The sequence below is a fragment of the Colossoma macropomum genome, unplaced genomic scaffold, assembly GCF_904425465.1.
Source record: "Colossoma macropomum unplaced genomic scaffold, Colossoma_macropomum, whole genome shotgun sequence".
NCBI classification, from domain to species: Eukaryota; Metazoa; Chordata; class Actinopteri; order Characiformes; family Serrasalmidae; genus Colossoma; species Colossoma macropomum.
In genome coordinates, this window is record NW_023494799.1 from 24,538,568 (window position 1) to 24,559,940 (window position 21,373).

At 37.5% G+C, this 21,373-nt stretch overlaps 1 protein-coding gene across 1 annotated transcript in view; it reads left to right on the forward strand.

The window, feature by feature from the left end:
* lrrk1 (leucine-rich repeat kinase 1) overlaps positions 1 to 21,373 on the forward strand; it is a 154,784-nt gene that overhangs the window by 25,867 nt on the left and 107,544 nt on the right. The window contains exons 3-4 of the mRNA XM_036586228.1: positions 5,434 to 5,600; positions 18,796 to 18,967. Coding sequence (XP_036442121.1) covers positions 5,434 to 5,600; positions 18,796 to 18,967 — 339 coding nt within the window. The remainder of the gene's footprint in view (positions 1 to 5,433; positions 5,601 to 18,795; positions 18,968 to 21,373) is intronic.

The window sequence follows — 21,373 nt, forward strand, 5'->3', positions numbered from 1 at the left end:
CTCAGTCTCTTCCGAGGGTCTCTCATTTATCATCTTTTATGGAAACCACTGTTGGTGATCAGAACTAGGCATCTGGGTGCAGCCTATCAGAGTAATATTAGTGGGAAAGGGGGCGGGGCTCATTAAGCACACGTCACACTGAAAATGGCTTGTAGATTCTAAGGGGTCATGCTTTCATGGTTCATTTTGTTACAGGATGGTGCTGCAGATTTGAAAAAGCTCAGTTTGAGAGTTTTTATTTATCTGAGCAAAATCAGTTTGTGTAGTATATAAATAGGGCTTTTTTAACTCAAAATATCAGAACGCAAATCAAGTATTCACCTCAGAATTGACAAAAAAAAGTATAAAATCTGAAAATATGTGTAGCTTTACACCCTTACTTATTCATCAGTGTCATCCATGATCACTAATTACTCCTAAACTTGGTCCTCACTCATGTTTAAGGCATTTTCCCATACAGAATATCTCATGCATGCTATCTAGCCACTTTGTTTGTAGGGTTCAGTCACCAGCCAGTTTTTAACAATGGCCTTCTTACTCACCAGCCTTTGTAAAGGGCAAACTGCAGACAGTCTTGCGGTCAACAGCAACGCTGTCAACCACAGCCACCTGGGTGATTTCACGATTTAGCCTCTGTAACCCTAAAAATGTCACTTACAACAGTTTTCAGTGCTGAATCGAGGAAAACATGCATTTAACCATTTTCTGTATAAACCATTTTATTAATGAACACATTGATTAACCTCTCAGGGACAATATCTCATTTTATTCATGGTTTTCTTTGAATAAGATTTTTGAGTGAACATGCAAAATATAGTCTAATGAAAAAAGACAGACACGATGGATTCAGACAATGCAAAAATAAGATTTCTGACATATTTTGATAATTACGTTTCAAGGTCAAGTGTAATTATGGTATGTGTAGTTATAACATTATGCTGTAGACATGTAATAATGTTTTAAGTTATTTAACATGCTTGTAAGCTGTTGTGGGACACATGTTTAAAATGTCTTTTTTTTATTTTACATACATGTAAGTAAATACAGGGTGATTCAAAAAGGTTCATCCAATTTCAAAATGATTTATTTCACTTGTAAATCATTACAGAACAATGCAGTACATTGTAAATGGTTTAGTTGTGCATATAGTTTATTATGTAATTTTACAAGTGCTCAGTATGAACCTCCTCCAGCTGTACGGAAAACATCAACATGATAGTCAAATTCATTCCAAATGGAACTAACGACAAATGCTCTGAGCTGTTGGAGGTTCACTGCCAATGTAAATCACGTTGCACAGTTATGACAGATTCACTCTTATTGAAGTGGAGAATGCAAAACGCTTTCTGCTCAGGGGTCACCATCTCCCCGCAGACTGAGTGGAGCCATCTTCCGGTAACAGTCAGAAACTCTATGACCCCTTCTTTCAGTTGGCATGTGATTGGTTCCCAGGTGCCTCACGATTGTAAAAAATATGGCGCTTTGAAATCGGATTCATCTTTTTGAATCACCCTGTATAATATGTATGGGACACCAATGGCAGCCCAAATTTATCTCACAGAGTGATATACATAGATTGTTGGACCACAGATGTTCACCTGTGTTGTTTTCTGTGCTGTATCAGAGACTGTAGAATTGAACATTGTGCTGCAAGTGCGATGTAGAACTGACTGAGTGGAAAGCATTAAAAAGATCAGTGTTTGTGAAACGGTTTAACCTCCTTAAAATCTCAGGCTTATTATACAGTAAGGCTTATTATTCAGTAACTATGGGACTTCAGTGCAAACTGGCTGAGCTATTCTTAGCTTATAGAGGTGTGTAATAAAACTTTGGGCCTTCCAGTTGGCCCTGGCCATGTAAGGGGTTAAGGTTCGGCTAGGTAAATTACGTGTTTTGCTAACTGTACCTCCAGTTTTAAAATGGAAACAATTGAGAAAACCTATAACCACTCACTAGAAAGCCACAAAAAAGCTCTTTCTGTTCACATTCTGCAAACTACATAATTAGAGATGAGCGCTTGTGAGATGAGATGCTGCCGTCTTTTTCCGTGTGCTAACTTAAGCCATTTTATATAAGAATATGGTAATAAGATGGTTTAAAATCAGAGGCAGTCCAGTTATGCAGCCTTCGTTTGCTTTTATTCGAGTCTTGCTGAGCCACTGCTAGAGAAGAAAAGTCCTCTCATGTTCTGTAAAATCCAAGTCTGAGTGAACGTTTGGTGTTAAATCATTTTGGCATATTAAATATTAAAGGACTCATATCATGGGAAAACCTTTCCTCACTTTTCCCTTAACATTTTTTTTTTAATAAAAAAAATTTGATGTATGTATGTAAACATTGAGTGTGTTTACATGCACTCAATTATCTGATCATAATCAGAATTCTGTAGTTATCTGATTATTCAAATGGTCACGTAAACAGCATACTCTGATTTGCATGAGAACTCTTACTCTGATTTCTTTCGGATTTCTCAGTCTGCGCATGTGCGGAACAGACGGGGGTACCGGAAATAAGCAAGCAGCGTTGCTGAGAGATGGCAGCAAAATAAAGCAGATATGTGATTACTGCCTGACTCATGTAGACCTTGAGTTTCCCCATCATCTGATTACTCAAGTGCATGTAAACGCGTTGATCGGATTACTGACAAAATCTGATTTTCTGCAGTTATTGGATTATTAAGTGCATGTAAATGCACTCAGTGTATCAGAGCTGTCTAAATGTTTAATGTAAGCTGCCTAAACAGTTTTCTTGTTTTAATTGTTTTTGTGATGTCACTAAACCATCACATTTACATACATCCAATTACGGCCTACAGCAGTTTTAACCCTGCCCATTCACACTGAAGTTATAAGGTCAGGGCAGCCAGTCTAAGCAGAGGTCATTTACATATTACATATATACAGCCTGATTAATTTAAAAGGACTTGTGATTGGGTTTATTAACAGCAAGGCAAAGAAGTAGCCATTTCTGCCTCGTTGATCAGCTCTTCTTTTTCTTTAATGATGTCATTTCTCAATGCTTGTTTATTTTAATATGGAAAGTACATGTTCTAACAAAGCCACAGTCATGGATTTTTTTATTGTTTGTCACAAAGCCCACCATTTTGAATAAGCAAACACATGAACAGGAACATTTCTTTCTCTCTTAAGTTGATGTCTTTCTGCTGCCTGCCAAATTCTCCCACCTCTCCACCCACTCTGATTACAGTATTCTTATATATATATATATGTCTGCTTGACTGGAAATATCTGCTGTAGCAATAAGCTCGTCTATCACAGCCACTCTTACCGTTGCCTCTGCTGTGGACTACCACAAGCCCATGGTGACTCACTGGTGGTCTGATGGCCTTCCTGTAGAGCTAATGCGGAAAGGCACTGCTTTATACTGGCCTCAAACACACACAGTTTTAAATGCAGTGTGTATATTTAAGTACCTATATGTAATATGTCCTGTATGTACTATGTATGTAAGTGTCTATATGTAGTAGTATGACCCATGTGTATTATATATATGTAGGACTGGACTTATTTGGGTTTATAATCACTCCGGCTGGTTTCCTGATACATTTAATCTGCAGCAAGAAACTGTCTAACACTAAAAAGTTGCGAGGCTGAAGTCAGGTTCTCAGTTGCTTCTTGTTCGAATTTTCCTGTTCCACCTTAAATGGTGCAGCAGTTACATTCTGGCACCTCAAGCACCATTTAAGGTGGAACGGGAAAATTCGAACAAGAAGCAGGCGAATGAGAAGCTGACTCCAGCCTCGTAAAAAGTCGAGAGACATTTTACCAGAAACGATTCTACTTTTGAGGAAAAGTTTCCTGCCGGAGATGTGAGAAGATATTTTATACAGCTATAGCTGAGCTAGTTTTCATTTATATTTTTAGCCTATACTAGTACATTAGCACATACTGAGGCACATTTGGAGCCAAGATGGTAAAATGAACATAAACCCCCCCAAGGTGGTTTTATTTTTATTGAAAGGACTAAATGGCTCCTCTTAACATTTGGGTTGGCGACCCCTAAATTAGACCAATAGAAATTGTTTTAAATTACTTCTGAAAAACCTTGTTGCATTAACTTACATTAAAAGGATGTTTTTCCTTCAGCACCGCTGTAGAACAAGACTACCCTTATAAGGTGTTGATGAATAGTCTAAAAATAGTTTATTAATGTTTATTTATTAGTTCATGCACACCTTAAAAATGATTAATAAAGAGTTACAACACAAATAAAAAGCAAAACAGTGACCAGTTGTTTGCCTAATAGTAAATACCCGTTCATCTATGCTGTGAAAGCTAGATCTTACTGGTTACTGGTCTTAATTTGTCTTTTTCAACAGTCAGCATTAAACCGGTCAGCTTCATCACATAATCAAGTTCATTAGATGTAACAACTCACATTTACCCGTTTTATTGATGTATTATAACTGTTTATTCATGATTTCTAAGGTATTTATGGTCCAAATATTAACCATGTAATAAACTAATTTTAAACAATTCATAAACTGTTTATAAGGGTGGTCTTATTCTAAAGTGGTACTTTTCCTTCTGTGAAGTTGCCGTTTTGGAGATACCAGGTTTTGTTTTGACAGTGACTATATACTGTATATCGTCGCTGTCCAAAGAAAAACGAGCATTTCCAGAACGGTAACTTTACAGGAGAATGCAAAAACACTCTTACCTTTTAATGTAAGTTAATGTAAAGAGATTTTATTCCAAGTGATTTTGGAGCATTTCTGTTGGTCCGTTCATCATGAAACACAGCAGGTGTGTTGAAATGATTTAGAAAAATAAAAATCGACAAAAATGGAGATACATGGTTTTCTTTGGACAGCGACAATACGTAAATGCTAATATTAATTAATATAGGAACTGTGGGCAGATGCTGATGTCTGATTTTTTTCATGTGTCGATCTCAATACAAAAACATTCATAAAATGCAGAAAGTCGGACTAAATCCACCTGAATTAGCATTACAGAGCAATATATTGCACTTATGGGAGTATGATAAATACATCATCGAGTATCGGTTTAAAATATTGGTCAAATTGAAACATCAGCCCAATGTGGCTTATTTTTCTGAAAGCAAATACGTGCCAATACTGATTTGATTCTGATATTATTGTGCATCACTATTAATATTTAAATGTAATGCAAATGTTCTAATCTTAACCACAGTAACCAAAATGAAATGATTTTGCTCTTTCAGTTTTAAAAATGTCTAAAGGTTCAAAAATAAACACCCACACACGCACGCGCTCCGGTCCAGGGGGAGAGGCGTGTGAATTCTTCATGAAGCTGACCTGATTTTCTGCCTCTCTCTCCTTGCTGTAACTGGGACTTGTTTCCCCACTGCTGTGAGCTAGCTTTAGCATGCAGCACCCACCTCCCTCTGACTGATCTCTGCTGTTTGTTTGCTATGCCCCGATTACAGGCGGGACGGAGATGGGAGCCAAGCAGTCGGCGGGTGGCGGCGCCCCCTTGGGCCAGTCGCCCACCCTGGAGAACATCCGGGCGGCCTATGGGGATGGCGAGGGCTGCAGGGCACACGAGCTGATCCGTATCGCCTGCCAGGAGAACGACACGGGCCGGCCACACGGGGTAAGACACATAACCTAGGAGATGTGGAGGCGTAACAAGGATCATAGACTCCAGGGTGAAAAACACTGAGCCCACCATATGAAAATTACCTTCAGTGAAAATGGCTTGGTTGTTATTGCTGTTTCTCAGCCTGGTTGGTGCTGTACTGTAGGCTAATGTTTGAAGTATATTATGTTATCGAAGCTACCCTTGACTGACAGGTGTAGGGACGGAGCCTGGCGAGGGGTACCATAAGAAAACAGTCAGAATCAGGATCAGTTTTCATTTGCCAAGTAGTACAACTGTACAGTATTGCTTGGCAGTTATCATTGGCTTTTGCAGTACTGTTACCACAGAAGGTGCAGCAGCACACCAATGCGCCCTCCTAAATTGTTGGGTGGCCAATCATAGATGTACCTGATGAGTGTTACGTCGGTATTTTAGTGTGTTCACATGATCCAACTAACGGAAGCAACATTATGTAAATGATTTCTGATCAAAATAGTGCAAGCCAGCATCTAATGTTGGGGTGCCCAAACTTTTTGGCTGTCAAGAAGGTAGCTGCAAAGAAGGAAGCTGGGTTGAATGTTTTTATTTTGTAACATTACACTACATTTACTTATTAAAATACCTCAAAAATACAACTGTAAAGTGAAAAAACAGTTTGATACATTATATATTGTATAAAATATCGCTGCTGTTGGGACAAAACCTCATATCCCCATTTTTCATTTTTTGACCTAGTTTGAAAAAGGCAGTTGCGCTTTATGTTGTGTCAAAATGTTATGATGAACGGACCAACAGAAATTGTCCAAAATTACTTGGAAAAACATATTCCTCCATTTACTTCCATTAAAAGTTAAGAGCGTTTTTCTTTGTCCTGTAAAGTTACCTTTTTGGAGATGCGAGGTTTTGTTACGACAGCAGTGATATGCATTCTTTCAGTGGATGTGGGGTTAGAGTAACTTTCTGGTGGGCCAAAACATTCTCAGAGGTCAAATGTGGCTCTAACCGCACTGCAAAGTACACGCTTAGCAAAAAGGGTCCTCTATAGTACCAAAAAATGGTTCTTTGGCTTGTAACAATAGTGAAACCCTTTTTGGTGCTATATAGAACCCTTTTCAGGTTCCATACAGAACCATCTACAGCACATTCTCCATCAATCTGCAGAACCATTTCACCATGCAAGGAACCAATAAATCATGCAATACCCTTTGGGTATTCATGGTTCTATAGAAAACTTAAAAAAACATCTTTTTAAAAGGTGGTCATTGTAGTGCAATGTAAAGTCGCATGCAAAAGTTTGAATACCACTGGTCAAGTTACGTGTTTCATGGAAAATAAGTCAAAACATCCTCTACAGAACGAAGGTGGCATTTTGCTGCCAATTTGTTCACAGAATTTCTAGTTTATTTGCAGAGTTGGAAAATATAAAATGTGTCCTAACTTTTGCACAGACCATATTTCATGTTTTTCATTTCCTAATGTGTTAAATTCAGCATGTAAACAGTAATCAGTCATTAAAAGGTGTTAACTGGAGAGGACGTGTTCACATAATTTAATGTAGAAAATCAACAAAATGTAATTTTGCATGCGTGTAACAATAGAATCTGTTAGAGTTAGATTGTAAATATTGAAGTGGTGAAGTACATGTACAGTATGTACAGTTAAAGCTACAGTAAGATCACACCTCAAACTGACTCACTCTGATCTTACTGTAACTTTAATCTAGCAAATCTATACCTGCACATATAGATTGACATCTTGCACATCTTCTACCATATCTTCTGTAGTCTAGATTATATATATAATCAATATCTATCCCCTGTATACCCTTGTGTACCTTAGACTGACTAATTGTGTGTGTGTGTGTGTATATATATATATATATATATATATATATATATATATATATATATATATATATGCAATTATAGTGGGCTGTGCACCTAAGATTTTCACTCACCTTTGCACCTGTGTTAATGTGATGTGACAATGTGATTTGATTTGATTTAAGGGGGAATTCCATCCTCTTTTCTCTGAATGAACAAAGTCATTCAGAGTTTGATGTGAAACGGTTCATTGTAGAGAAACTCACAGACTCAGATTTCTATACAGTGGTGATGATAGGAACCAGGAGGCATTTTATTTACTATCCAAAATGACCAGTGAACCTACACAGGTTTTTATATGTAATGTTGATAATGGTGAAATTTTTCCTGCATGTGCTTCTCCTGCATAAATGGATTTTAAAAAATACATTTTAGCACAGAATCTTATGTCAAAACTTTCAGAAAACCATGTCTGAGCCATCAGACACTGTATACGTAAACATTTCATATTATAACCAGACGTCTGGTTTCTATCCCCACCACTGTGAACAATTCTGACTCTTTCGCATTTCACACCAAACCGCTCTGAATGACTTTTTCTTACCCATTGAATTATGCGGAAAATCCCCTTTGAGGAAGTGAGCAGTGGATATATGTACATTCACAATATCTGTGTATCTCTGTTCTCTTTGGTTGTGTCCCAACATCCTAATTAGCCTGCTTGCTGCATCACTGGATGATTTTGATGCAGAAACATTATAACTAAGTCAGCTGTACAGGCAAAGGCAAAGGATTTGGTGTTTGACCCCTGACTGAGGCAGAGAAAGAGCAGTTTCCTCCATCATTGACTCCACAATGTGTAAATACTCATTGATCCCCTGACAGTACTGCATTGCTTTCTAACAAAGAGGGATCAAATGCTCAATGTCCAGCGCTTTTAGTTGTATATAAGGCGATTAGTTACGATCCACACTGGAGAGGCAAATGCCTATTAGACTGCTGGTAGGAAATGAGTCCACTACTTTAGACTGTGTTCAGAGAGCAAATCAGCGCAGATCATGAAATTCCACACGCAGACTGAGAAGTGAAAGGCGAAATGTAAGACGCATGTATTTAGCCGCCCACTTTAGATCAGAGGAATGAGGAAGTGTTTTCTGCTGTTGGAAGAGCACCTAAAGCGAGACAAACACACAGCGCTTTTAACTCTAGAGTGGCTTCACTACTCCTTACGTAGCCTACATGTCGTGAAGAGTTAAAGGAATGGTTTGGTGAAAAATCTCATTAACACATTTTTCTGCTTTCTTCAGGTGGAGTCAGTCAGCCAAGACATGTTTAGGGTCTAAAATTTGCTTCTTTAGTTTAGTAATTTTAGCGAACACTAGAAGTGTTACAAGTTAAACAGTACTGACTTCTAACACTAAAAGTCAGTAGTCACTCAAATCTTTACTGTAAATACATCCCCAAAACTTCTACCAAACCATATTCAGGTCTTCATTAGAAGATTATCCTTATCTTTATCCTTATCTTTTTTTTCCTAAGGACCACTTAGAACATTTGTGTGGGTTTTATGTACCTAAAGCCAGACATGCACTGTGCGATTTTAGCCCGTTTTTAAGCCCGTTTTGGTCGGAGCCGACTGAATTTCATGGTCGGGCTGAAATTCAGCTTCATCGGCCATCGTTTGCCATGCATTGTGAGAGGACAAACGATGCCCGATTAACTGCCCAAACATGCTCCGATTGAGCAGTCGGCTGATTGGATGGATTTCTGACATGTCTGAAATTTTGGTCGCCTGTCTCACAGTGTGAGCCGCCTCACGAACCGATTTCTCAAAGTCGCCCCCAAAACCACACACAATCACAACCACCGCTCCTACACGGAGGCAAAAAAGTCCACGTTTGCGGCACCAGCGACCATTTATGCTGATTTTGCTCCATTTGACTGAGTTGAATTTCGAGGTATAAATAAAAACAGTGATTTTCGGTCTTCGCAGATCTGTCTGTAGACCACCTGTTCAGCTTCAGTGCACAGTGTGGCACTAGTTAGCTAAGCTATTGCAGCGGTTTGTCAATGGCTGAATCTCAAACGGCCCCATCCTTCCTATGTAGTGCACTAAGTTCTGGCTTCTACACCAAAATAGTGCACTGTTCGTCCAGTATGGAACTGTGCACACATGGCTGAATCTCAGATGGCTATTTGTCAGACATGTGATGCACTTTGTGGGTACAGGAGCAACTATTTTAATATGTGGTGCACTACATAGGGAGCAGGGAGCAATTTGAGATTCAGCCAATGATTTTGCCTGGGATGAAAAGGCTTTATTGGAAATTGTAGACAGAGCTGTAGGGGCTGTTTCACGTGCAGTGTGAGCACCCATGTTGCGTCGTGTCAGCTGGACCAAGTGTTTTCGTACAGTGTGAGTATATAAACCGCAGGCTTTGTCTGTACACAATGGCTGATTCAAACATGCAGTTTGAGTTGTTACTTAAGTCACTTAATGCCTGGCTTATCCATAACTCACTTACATGATAATTTTCTTACATCTTTATCTCTGATATATGTCTGTTCTGATTGGCTGCCCAATATTCCAGACTAAAACACTTTAACTGCAATGTGAATGGGTGAGGCTAAACTGCTGCGGTTGAATAGGTGGGTATATGTCAATGTGTCTGTTTTCGTGACATCACATCAACAATGGATTCAAAATGGGCTTTTTTTGCAACTTAGTTTCCAAATATGGACTTTATGCATTGAAGAGTAATTACTACATTTTTAAATATGAAGAATGTTTGAATGTTACATCAAACTCTTTTCTGAAACCACATCAATGTCTGTGCAACCTTAATGAAGACCTGGACATAGTTTGGTTCAGAGAAGTTTTGGGATGTATTTACAAAAACGTTTTGGGTGAATATTAACTTCTAGTCGTTGTTAGCATCATTAGCCTTATATCTCCAGCGCTGAACTAAAAAAGCAAAATTTGGAAGCCAAACATGTCTTGGCTGATCTGGGGAAAGTGGAGGAATGTGTACATTTGATTTTTCAACAAACCAATTATTAACAGGCAGACATCAGTTGATTAATGCGGCAATACTTCATTTACATGTTAAATAGGTCTTTTTTGAGATTTACTCATTTTTAAATTCACTTTGCTCTCACTAAATATATGTCTGAAGTCTCTTGGTGTTAAAGAGAAAATATTCCTTTTTCTCAGAGTTTTGGTGTAATTCTGTTGTTGTGATGTAAACAAAGTCATTCGGAGTGGTTTGATTTGTATTGGTTCATAGTAGAGAAACTTAACCGACTCAGATTTCTTTACAGTGGTGGTGATAGGAACCAGGGGTCGCCATGACTACAACACAAATATAGCCATTTTATTTACTATCCAAAACCACCAGTGAACCTACATGTGTCTTCTGAGTCTTTATATGGAATGTAGTTGAAGGGAAAATGGTGGAAAATCTGGAAAAACAATGTCTCTGGCATCAGGTCGTGTATTAATAACTATTTCATATAATAACTTTTTGTGAGGGAGCTTTTACAGGTGGGCTTCTGGTTCCTATCACCACCACTGTGAACAATTCTGACTCTGTAAGTTTCTCTAGAACAGAGCATTTCACACCAAACCACTCTGAATGACTTTGTTTACATCTTAACTACTTAAGTATGCAGGTGGAATTCCCCTTTAAAGAGATATTCTGGTGTCTTTCAGTGTAATCTCTATGCTACAGATAGGATAGAGATTAATTTGAAAAACACTAGAATGTCCCTTTAATTGGACATTCTAGCCCAATTTAATTGGGCATTCCACCTGTATAATCAAAATCCTTGTAACCGTAGACTCAGAATGCACTTGCAATAGAAGTCAATGGGCAGATGCTGAATGAACTGCCCATGTCCTTCCATTATAAGTGTTTATTTGGGTATTCGTTTTAACAAAAGAACTTTGCTGGAAGTCAACAGCAACAACAAATGCTTTCAAATGACACCCCTGCCAGGTCTACGATATGTTGCTCTCTGTTACTAAATTCACAGTTCTGCAGTTCCTGCCCGGGACTTTGAACAGCATGATCACATGCTACTTTGAAATCTATAAAACAATTGACTTGGTGCAGATAAGAGCACCGCAGAATAACAAACAGAATTCAAACAGGATGTTGTGTTATGGTTGTGATTTTGAGTTTTCATAAGCAGCAGGATTAAACGTGTATTGGTGGGACACTTTTGTTAGTTTTGCTTTTATGTGCATGTTTTGTCAAACTCTTGGGAGAGAGCATTGTCATTTTGCTCTACATTGTCATTCGACCTGCAATTTTGATAATAATTGTAAATAAAACATGACCAAAGTATTGGTTTTACTGATATAAATGCTACCTTAAATGTATGACTCATTAGTGCTAATATATTACAGCTATAATGATTGATTATATAAATTAATTATATTTAAATTGGTTAAAATATTTTTGTTTGCCTCTTCCTGAGTTCTAAAATGCTTAAAACACTCTGTTTTATTTTTAAGGACACGGTACTGTGTCTAAAATGTATCAAACACTGCCTAGAAACGTGTTGCATGCATTGTGCACTGTTCACATATTATATACATGGAGAGTCATAAATGTGATTTTTAGATAAAGTGGAAAGTCACACACTTTTGTGCTGTACTGAGAAGTAAAACGTCTAAAAATCAGTACTTCTTGAGTCATTTATGCATTTGTCAGTGTTAATGTATGCAAATCCAGTAGAGATAATTGATTTCAGTTGGAATTATCTAACATGTTAATATGCCCTATTATATAACTTAGAACAACCACCGAAACTGTGACATAGTTACTTTAGAATTCTTGAAGTGAGATTTCTCTGTATATTTTTGTATATTTGGTTTTTTCTACATTTTAGAGATGTTTATGCATTGATATCAGCAGATATATCAGTTATCCCTAGTATGTATTTCACTTTCATTCTGTGTTAAAAGGTTTGATTGCATTTTTTTCTGTGTGTTTTGATGTCAAAGAGTTACAAAAAATATGACAAAGTTTCCTTTCTTCTTATAAAAAATTATTATGGATTAAAAGTTTGAAATCTTTTTTAAAAGTTTTTAAGTTTTGACAGAATTTCTCGGGTCGTTTCAATGAATTGCGAGTGAGAAAACATTTTTAAGAAATCTGAAAAAGGCATAGTGAGGGTTGAGAAACACAGTTGTGCTTCTTACTGAACCAGCTGGCATGAAAACAAGGTCAGTGTGTAATGAAGCCAAGTCAGGTTTACTCCAGTATGCAGTGTTTTCATTTCTAAATCCACTCCATAAAGTAAAACTACCCAACCTCATTCACACTAAATGTCCTTCTAATTACACATTGATTATAAAAACAGAGCAGAGTTCAGTACAGTTCTTTCTTTGTGCTCCTGTAAGGCTCTGTTTTGCTTTAAGGTGATTATAGACCGGGCTGGAGGCCACTGACTGTGGTCATTGTGTCATGTAGCGGTTAGCTGTAAATACGGTTATGAGCTTCTAATGCTGTTCCATAACAGCCTCTTAACCAGCCATCAGTGTCCTGCTGCACCTGTGCCTCCGTATCACTGCAGTGGACTAACTTCAGGTCAGATTTCCTCTCAGTGCACGAGACATCACTGTTAGTCATTATTGTGATTTGAGATTTTGGCCTTTGCAGTATTTATATGGAAGAAGGCTGCAATATGCAAATGAACCCTGAACTAATTAGGTGATGTTTTGATAAATCATCGCATTCATGAGATCCAACAAACGTAAATGATTTTAATTGAAAAAATATGTCAGTCTTAACTATGTGAGATGAAGAGTTCACCAGTGTACCTCAACATATTGCATGGCAAATATTCCTAATATGTCAATTTTTGCAGTATTGTGCAGCCCCAGTTTTTTAAATACAGTACCCAAAAATCGCACATCCAGTTCAGTATCCAGTCAGTTTTTCATTCATTGTGTGGGAATTAAAGGTGGGCGATATTGCAAAAATATATCACGATACTTCAAGAAATTACTACTGTAAAATTACACAAAATGTCACAATATTTATTCAGACTGAATCTGATCAGTTGGAACACAGAAAAAGGAACCAGTAGTACTACATAAAAAAAAAATTACTAACAAAAACTGTGAACACAATGATTTTTATTCAATATTTTGCATACTGTGTCCAGTTAAATGGGAATAATTTTGTCTTTATAATGAAACGAGCACTAACAAGTACTAACTATATATATATATATATATATATATATATATATATATATATATATATATATATATATATATGTATATATGTATGTGAAGAACTAATAACTTGTACTCAATGGCTGTTTTGATTTGAAATTAAATAAATGCTGAGTGGTCTCTGGCGTTTTGCACAGTACTGTATGTGTGAAATACAGTTGTTTGCAAAAGTTTGAACACCCCTGGCCATGATTTGTTGATTTTCTGCAAAGAAATAAAACATAAAATATAAAATGTGCAATGACTTTTGCATAGGCCAGATGTTTTTTTCTGCTATGTTACATTTTGCAAATAAACAGTAATTGTGCATTAAAATGTGCAGAAATGTGTCCTCTGTAGAGGGCATGTTCACTTATTTTCACTTAGAAAATCAACAAGAGCTTGTTATTTGAATCTTTGGCATACGACTGTATGTTTATGAACGTTGTATACACGTTAAGCTTGGTTCAGCGTCTGCTGAGATCAGCATGTGGCATTATTAGTTTTATTCAGCAAACAGAACAGGAATGAAACTAGACCCACATTTTCACCCACAGACAATTTTCACATTAGAGGGAAGTTTCATATCTACATACAATCTGCATGTCACACAAATATGTATTATCTTAGATTCCAGTTACTATAAGCATATTATTAGGAAAGTATGTTAAATAATGCAGCTTTAACTCTTCTAAGTCTATTCGAGGCCTTATATTAAAAGTGGCGGCGGCAGTGGGCTGAGATATGACAGGAACTATAACTGAGTTTTAGGGTTGGAAACTATCAGCCAGTGTGAGCTAGAATAAAAAGAAGGAAGTGGACACTTCCATTTATGCACTTTGGGATGACCATGAGAGCCAGAACAGCTGATTCATCTAAAGGCCCAGACCAGCTGGATGCTGTAGTGCAGAATGGCCTGCGACCTATCCAGAGTCTGTATGGTAGTTTTGAATATTAATAACTGAACAGAGAGGAATTAACTCAGGGGTCAGATTTCTTGTTCTCCTTTTATTGAAATGCAATACATTCTCATTGTCATGTCATAACCTCATAAATTTTTGGTTTTAGTATTTCACACCATTTGATGAGGGCATCTACATTTCACGGCGTACATGTTGTGAACATTTCATGATGAATGGACCTAGCAGTGGTCTGATATTCCCTGGAATACAACCTCTTTACAATAACCAATACCAGAGCTAACAGAGTTTTTACCTTCTCCTCTAAAATGTGACTATTTTCTGAGATACAAGGTTTTTTGTAGTGGCAGTGATGATATTAGACTCAATGTAAAATACTTGGAGCCTTTGTTTTCATATGAAAATTACAATTACTATTAGAGCCCGACCGATATAGATACCAATTTCGATATATTGAAATATCTGATATATTGGCTGATTTTTTTCCTCAGAAATACATAACTTAAACAAGGATTTTCCCTAACGTTTGTCATAATGCTGTTTGAAAATAAACTCAAAACTGGGATGTTACACTGTAGTGTTACAAACACACATAAACATCTGTGGTACTGTCATTTAAAGATACCAGACTATACTATACTGGACCCCCTTTTTGAGAAGTGAATAATCTCTCATTACATATCAGTGCACTCTGCACTCTAACAAAATAGTGCCATTACAACACACACTCTACACATTTGAGCTAACTTTGTTTGGCTACCAAGCCATGTTAGACACTTGTTCAGCTCACGTTTACTTACATGTCCTCTCTGGTATAATAATTTTCAATGCACCTACTGTAACTACAGACTTGTGAGTGGCAGATGTATTTATCAACTGCTCATTAACGTTAGTTGTTTTCCTCTGAAAAACATAGCATTAGCTACCTTTGTGGGTAACCTAATTTAGCAATGAACAGCATTATCAGCTGATGTTGTCAGAGAATTTGTAGAAGTGATGAGCTAGGGAGAAAAGATAAGAACATTGATTGTTTACTCGCTAGAACTGCCACACTGTTTCATAAATAAATGTACAATCAAGTTTGTTAACAGCTGAATTTACACCACTCAACTGCTGTTAAATGCCTCCCCATTTCTTTTTTAATTGTCATTTATCGTTCATTATGCATGCCGATACAGATTTATCTGCAACTATCACATATCGGCCGATAATATCGGCACACTGTACCGGTTAAACCAAACACCCTTGTGCTGTGTACAGTCGTGTGCAAAAGTCCAAATTCCATGTTTTGTTGATTTTATGAATGAAAATAAAATAACACCTCATGTAGAGAAACTTAAATATGGCATTTTTCTGCATTTTAGAACATAGTTACTGTTATAAACTATTGTTGTGTCATACTTTTTGTACAGGCCAAATTATGTTTTTATTTTTCTCCCAATCTGTAAAATTCAGCAAATAAATAGTAATTGTGTGTTAAAATATGCAGAAGTATGTTCTCTGTAGGGAATGTGTTTACTTATTTTCACTTAGAAACATAGCAAACCCTGTCATTTGTCCAGGGGTACCCAGACTTTTGTGTGTGGTTGCTGGCAGTCCAGCACACTAATCCTTCAGGCCCAGAAAAAGTTGATATGCTAGTGTTCTTGAAAGGCCTAATGTCATAGAAGAGAATCACAGTTTATATTACAGTTGCAATACTGGTAAGAAAAATCACAATTAATTATTTTCCCTAAATTGTTCAGCCCTATTTTAGGTCAAATACTGGACGTACATGATAATAGCACTATAGTATGAAAATTTACCATATTGAATCTCAAATTCTTAGACCCACAGGGCTGCTTTCTTAGCCCTAGATTAAACCTTAGTTTAGACAAATAAGATATATATATATATATATATATATATATATATATATATATATATATATATGTATATATATATATGACTATGAATGAAGCAATGAAACCAATCAGAATTGTCCTAAGTGAAAAGTAAATTTATCGCCATCTAGTGGTTTCAAATCATTTCAAGTCATTTTAAGAATAACTGTTATACAAATATTATGTTTGATTTTCATTTAATCATCTTTAATCATCTTTCAGCAGCAAGTATTAAACTCATTATGTAAAGTGCAGATCAGTAGGTGTCCCTGTATAGCTTGTTTATTTTACCCCTTAAAATCCCAGAAAAAGTGGTTCAGTAACTAAATGGAAGTCAGTGCAAATGCACTGAGTCATTCTGAAGTTCTAGGAGTGAGGATTGGACCTGCTGACCGATTCTGCCCATTTAAGAGGTTTAAAGGCCTTAGCTTTATGCCTTGTATATGCCATGCTTAGTTCAGTAGATTGTTTAGCATGTACGTCTAGCAGCACAACAGAATCAAAAGTGCTGACACTGTAATACTTTCTGCAGCTCTTTTAACTTCTGTGTCGAGTATAAATACACATTTTTTGCCTCTTCATTTGGGAATACATTAGAGGAGACAGCTGTTCCTCAAACTGCATAGTGTACTGGTGCTTTATGTTTTTTAGAATTGCATAGTGCACAACTTCAGGAGGAAGTGGGTAGCTTTAAAAATGTTCACACTTGCTGTCATTCCATTCTCATCGAACTGTTTATGTCTTTTCTATTTTTGGTGTCCAAGCTGGCTTTGTGATAAACTGGCATCTTCATTCTTTCCTCTTGGAGAAAAACAGACAAACAGGTTGAACAACCTTACCGAACCTTGATTTTCATAAGTATAGCAGTGGATATGCAGACTCTTCTACATTTGGACATTGTTGCCCCACAGCAATGTAATAATATTTTAATTACACTTTTTTTGCTCACATACTTTTTATCTAATATCAAGTTTGTTTGTTTTTTCAATCATTTAGTCAATTAGATTTACTGAAGTCAATTCCACAATAAACCTATATCTGATTCTTGTTATTATTCAAAGAGATATATTGATTTTTTTAATATTTATGCACAAACACTCCCAGACATATTCTCCTGGCCCCCAAACTCCCCAACAGCAATCCTCGCTTATACATATTCTAAGACCTAGCTAATGTCAAGAGAGAGGAGAAAAACAAAAGAGGGAGATAATACATAAACAAACAAATAAATAAATATATAAGGGGAAAAAGACTTTTATGATATGGTTCTGATTCTTTTTCACAAAGATTGAGACTAGGGTTATACAGCACGCACTATTATACAGTATACACTATGTACAATTTGGGAGTTTGGAGACCTCTCTCGTAGAAAAGTGTAATTGCACACAAAGTGCAGAAGAACAATTTGTTATATGGGTTGTGCTTCGAACCCCTTCCCAGAGCGAATGAATCTGATGATTGAAAGGGGATTCAAAGAGAACGCAGTTGAAATTTGGGGAAGGATGCGTCTTCTGAGAATGTGAGCTGAATTATATCTTGATCAGTATAAAGTTCATTTGGCATTTGAGGCCTTAACATCGAGCCGGACCTTCTTTTTTAGCCTGTGCATGTGACATTACTATAAAGAGACATATGATGTGGTCCGAAAAAAATCCTACGAAATCTGACCAGAAGCCCCTTACTTGATTTTTTTCAGTCTTTACAGGGTGATTCGCAGCAGCGTATGCACACCATATTTTAGGGTTTTATTTTCTCCTGACTCAGTAATGCTACTGCTTTCACTTTTAACCAAAACAATATGCACATAGTGCAGCTTTGTTAGCTGAATATTGTTTATTGGAAGAGGACTCATATAAAAAATAGCTTGAAACTATGAATACAGTGTTTTTTTTTTCCATCATTTTACACACCAGTCTGCACTGAGTCAAATTAAACAGGATTAATTGTGTTCTCTCTGTAGTGAAACAGTTGGTGGTGTTCAGTTACTGTGTACAGTGTTAATAAAGATAGAAAAGTCCAGAAAAGCTTATTGTGATCTAATTTATCATCGTAAATCATCATCATATTGCTTATCTTTACCTCCAGCCATCTTGACCAATCACAGATGTGTTCCAATTCCAGGGTGATTTTATGTATCAAGGTATTCATGTAATCCAAAAAAGTAAAATATTGTAATCATAGTAGTGCAGGCTAATCCAGTGCCACATTACTGACTGATCATTGTTTTAATATAGTGCAAAGTACATCACAGTTCAATCACAAGACTAGTATTTTGTGCATATTGTGCAGATTTCATTAAGACTAATGTTACACTAATATACAATTAATCTTGTTTATGTATGTTTCCTGCAGTTGGAGCTGCTGTGTGTGGCCAGTCAGCATGGCGACCTGGAGAGTGTCCGGTTCCTGCTGAAGGACGCACGGGTTCAGTTTCCTCAGGAGCCCAATGAAGGGAATCCAGCCATCTTGGCTGCACATTATGGCCAGCACACAGTGATCCAGGAGCTACTGGACTCCATTCCACGTGAGTTCAGACATTCCATTTTGTTGGGTTGTGCTCTCGTTTTGCAAGGTCATCATTACACCTACCTTGTACCTACACTCACTGTCATTTTGTCACGTATACCTACCAAAAAGGTGTACTTTGTAGTAGCAGTAGAAGATACACGGGGTCAGCTAATTCACACACCTCCTATGTAGTGAGTTGAAGTCTGAGGTAAGTTAGTTCATTTTATTGTTGAAGAAGACATCAGACTGTAATGAGTTAATGAGCTAAAGAGGGAACAGAGAGTGGAGACAGAAGCTGGTTTCTTAGGGTTTGCCTTTACCGATAGCCCAGCGTTAAGACTAGCTGGCTGGCCGTAAGGTCCACCAATGGCACTCTTCACTCGGCCAACTTTTTCAAGGTGAAGATCTTTGGGCACAAGGCGAGAGGCTATGCAGCTGATTGCATCACTGGCTGTGTTTACATGCAAAGATTTTTGCCAATCCAATTGAGCACATTCTGATTATTGATTAAGACTGAGGTGTGTAGATGCTCACTCTACTCAACAATCTGATAGAAAATCTTTACGAAAAATGTTTACGTTCACACAAGTATTCAGATCCATAATTACGTGCATGCATAGAGAATCACTTAGTGTGGACGTTACCATGACAATGAGCATCATGTGAGTCCAGTCAGAGTGAGACGAGCAGCAGTGTGTTTGCTGGAGTTTTCAGCTGGTGTGCTTGTGTTTTAAATTGCTTTAAAATTGCTACAATACATAGTTGCTACACAACTATGGCTCTTTCCTCCCAGTTATATAAGCAACAGGCCTAATATAATCACTGTAGCGCATCTGTTGATGCACAATTTATTAGCCCCTCTGTACTCCATCCCGTAATGGAAAAGGACCTCGATATGACCACCACTAAGCAGATATTATATAGTATTGTGAAGACCACCATTGTGGTGGACCACTCTCAGCACAACAGTAATACCATCATGTGAACTGTTTTTCAGGGAGTGAGTGTTGGAGAAGTGCACCAGAGGCCAAGTGGCTGAGGTTTTTTAACAGTGTGTGTACTATTTTTGGCCACTTTACTGGACACACCAACCTTGTCCACATATTGTTGTCCTAGCCCATCATCACTTGTTTCATCAAGTTTCTGACCACAGCCGATCTTGGGTGGTGGTCCACTCTCAACCTAGCAGAGACTGTATGGTAGGTGTATCTGGAAAATGGCCGATGAGTGTAGATACAAAGTAGGTGTTCCCAATAAACTGGCAACTTAAATGTAATGTTTGCTGGTGTATTTTCTGTAGGCCTCTCCTTTAAAAGAGCCTGAAGACTACAGAGGTTTTGTCATAGTGAAACCTTGTGGTTGTGTTGTGATTGATGTGTGAGTAAGTAGACAGTCTTGCTCTGGTTGTTGTTTCAGAAGCAGCTTCTGGATTCTTCTTATTCTTGGTTTGAGTCAGGCTGGTCTGAATGAGTTATTAGTCAGTAGCCACATTTGCATGCAGCTTGATAATCCGCTAACAATCCAACTAATACCTCAATCTGAATAGACTAGCCCGATTGAGGCCATTCAGAATACAATTTCTGTCCAATTGAACGAGGTGGGTAATCCTGTAACTAATCCGTTAAATAGAAGAATAATAACCGTGTAAATGCCTGTATCTGATTACATTCCCAATCGGAAAGTTTAAGTACGCTCTGCGCGTGTGCCTCACTTCACAGCGAATGTTTATAACGTTCAACATGCGGGAGCAGAAACTGGTCTGCAGAGGAGACGAAGTTTATGCTCTGATCTTTAAAAGACGGCAGTGGGACGGGCGTCCAGCTTATGTGTCTCAGAACACGACGTGTCTTCCACTCGTCCTTCTTTAACAAGGACATGTGAAGTACGTTTTCCTGAGTCTGACATCATTTTAAAGCAATTAAAAACACAAGCACTGCTCACTGCTGCTCATCTCACTCTGACTGGACTCGCGTGATGCTCGTTGTCATGTTAACGTCCACACTAAGCGGTACTCTACGCATGTGTGTAAGTTTGGATCGGATTACTTCTAGTGAGCACGTAAACAGAGATTTTCCATCAGATTGTTGAGTAGAGTGAGAATAAACACCTCAGTCTTAATCTGTAACCTGAATGCATTCAATAGGATTGGCAAAAATCTTTGCATGTAAACAGCCAGTGTAAGTGGTCAGATGTTCTCCATCCTTGGTGACAGCCCATGTGGAGGAATGTAATATTGTGAGACCTGAAGATCTTAATGACACATAAAATGCAATGTTTGTTTTTATGTAAAAGTAATAAAAATGGTACTTTTTACTATGTAGTTTTAACAGTCTGAAACTGCTAGTTATTTATTTTTGTGAAAAAGATTTTCCAGAAATGCTAATGATACCTGCTCAGGAAAGCATATCATGACATAATGTTT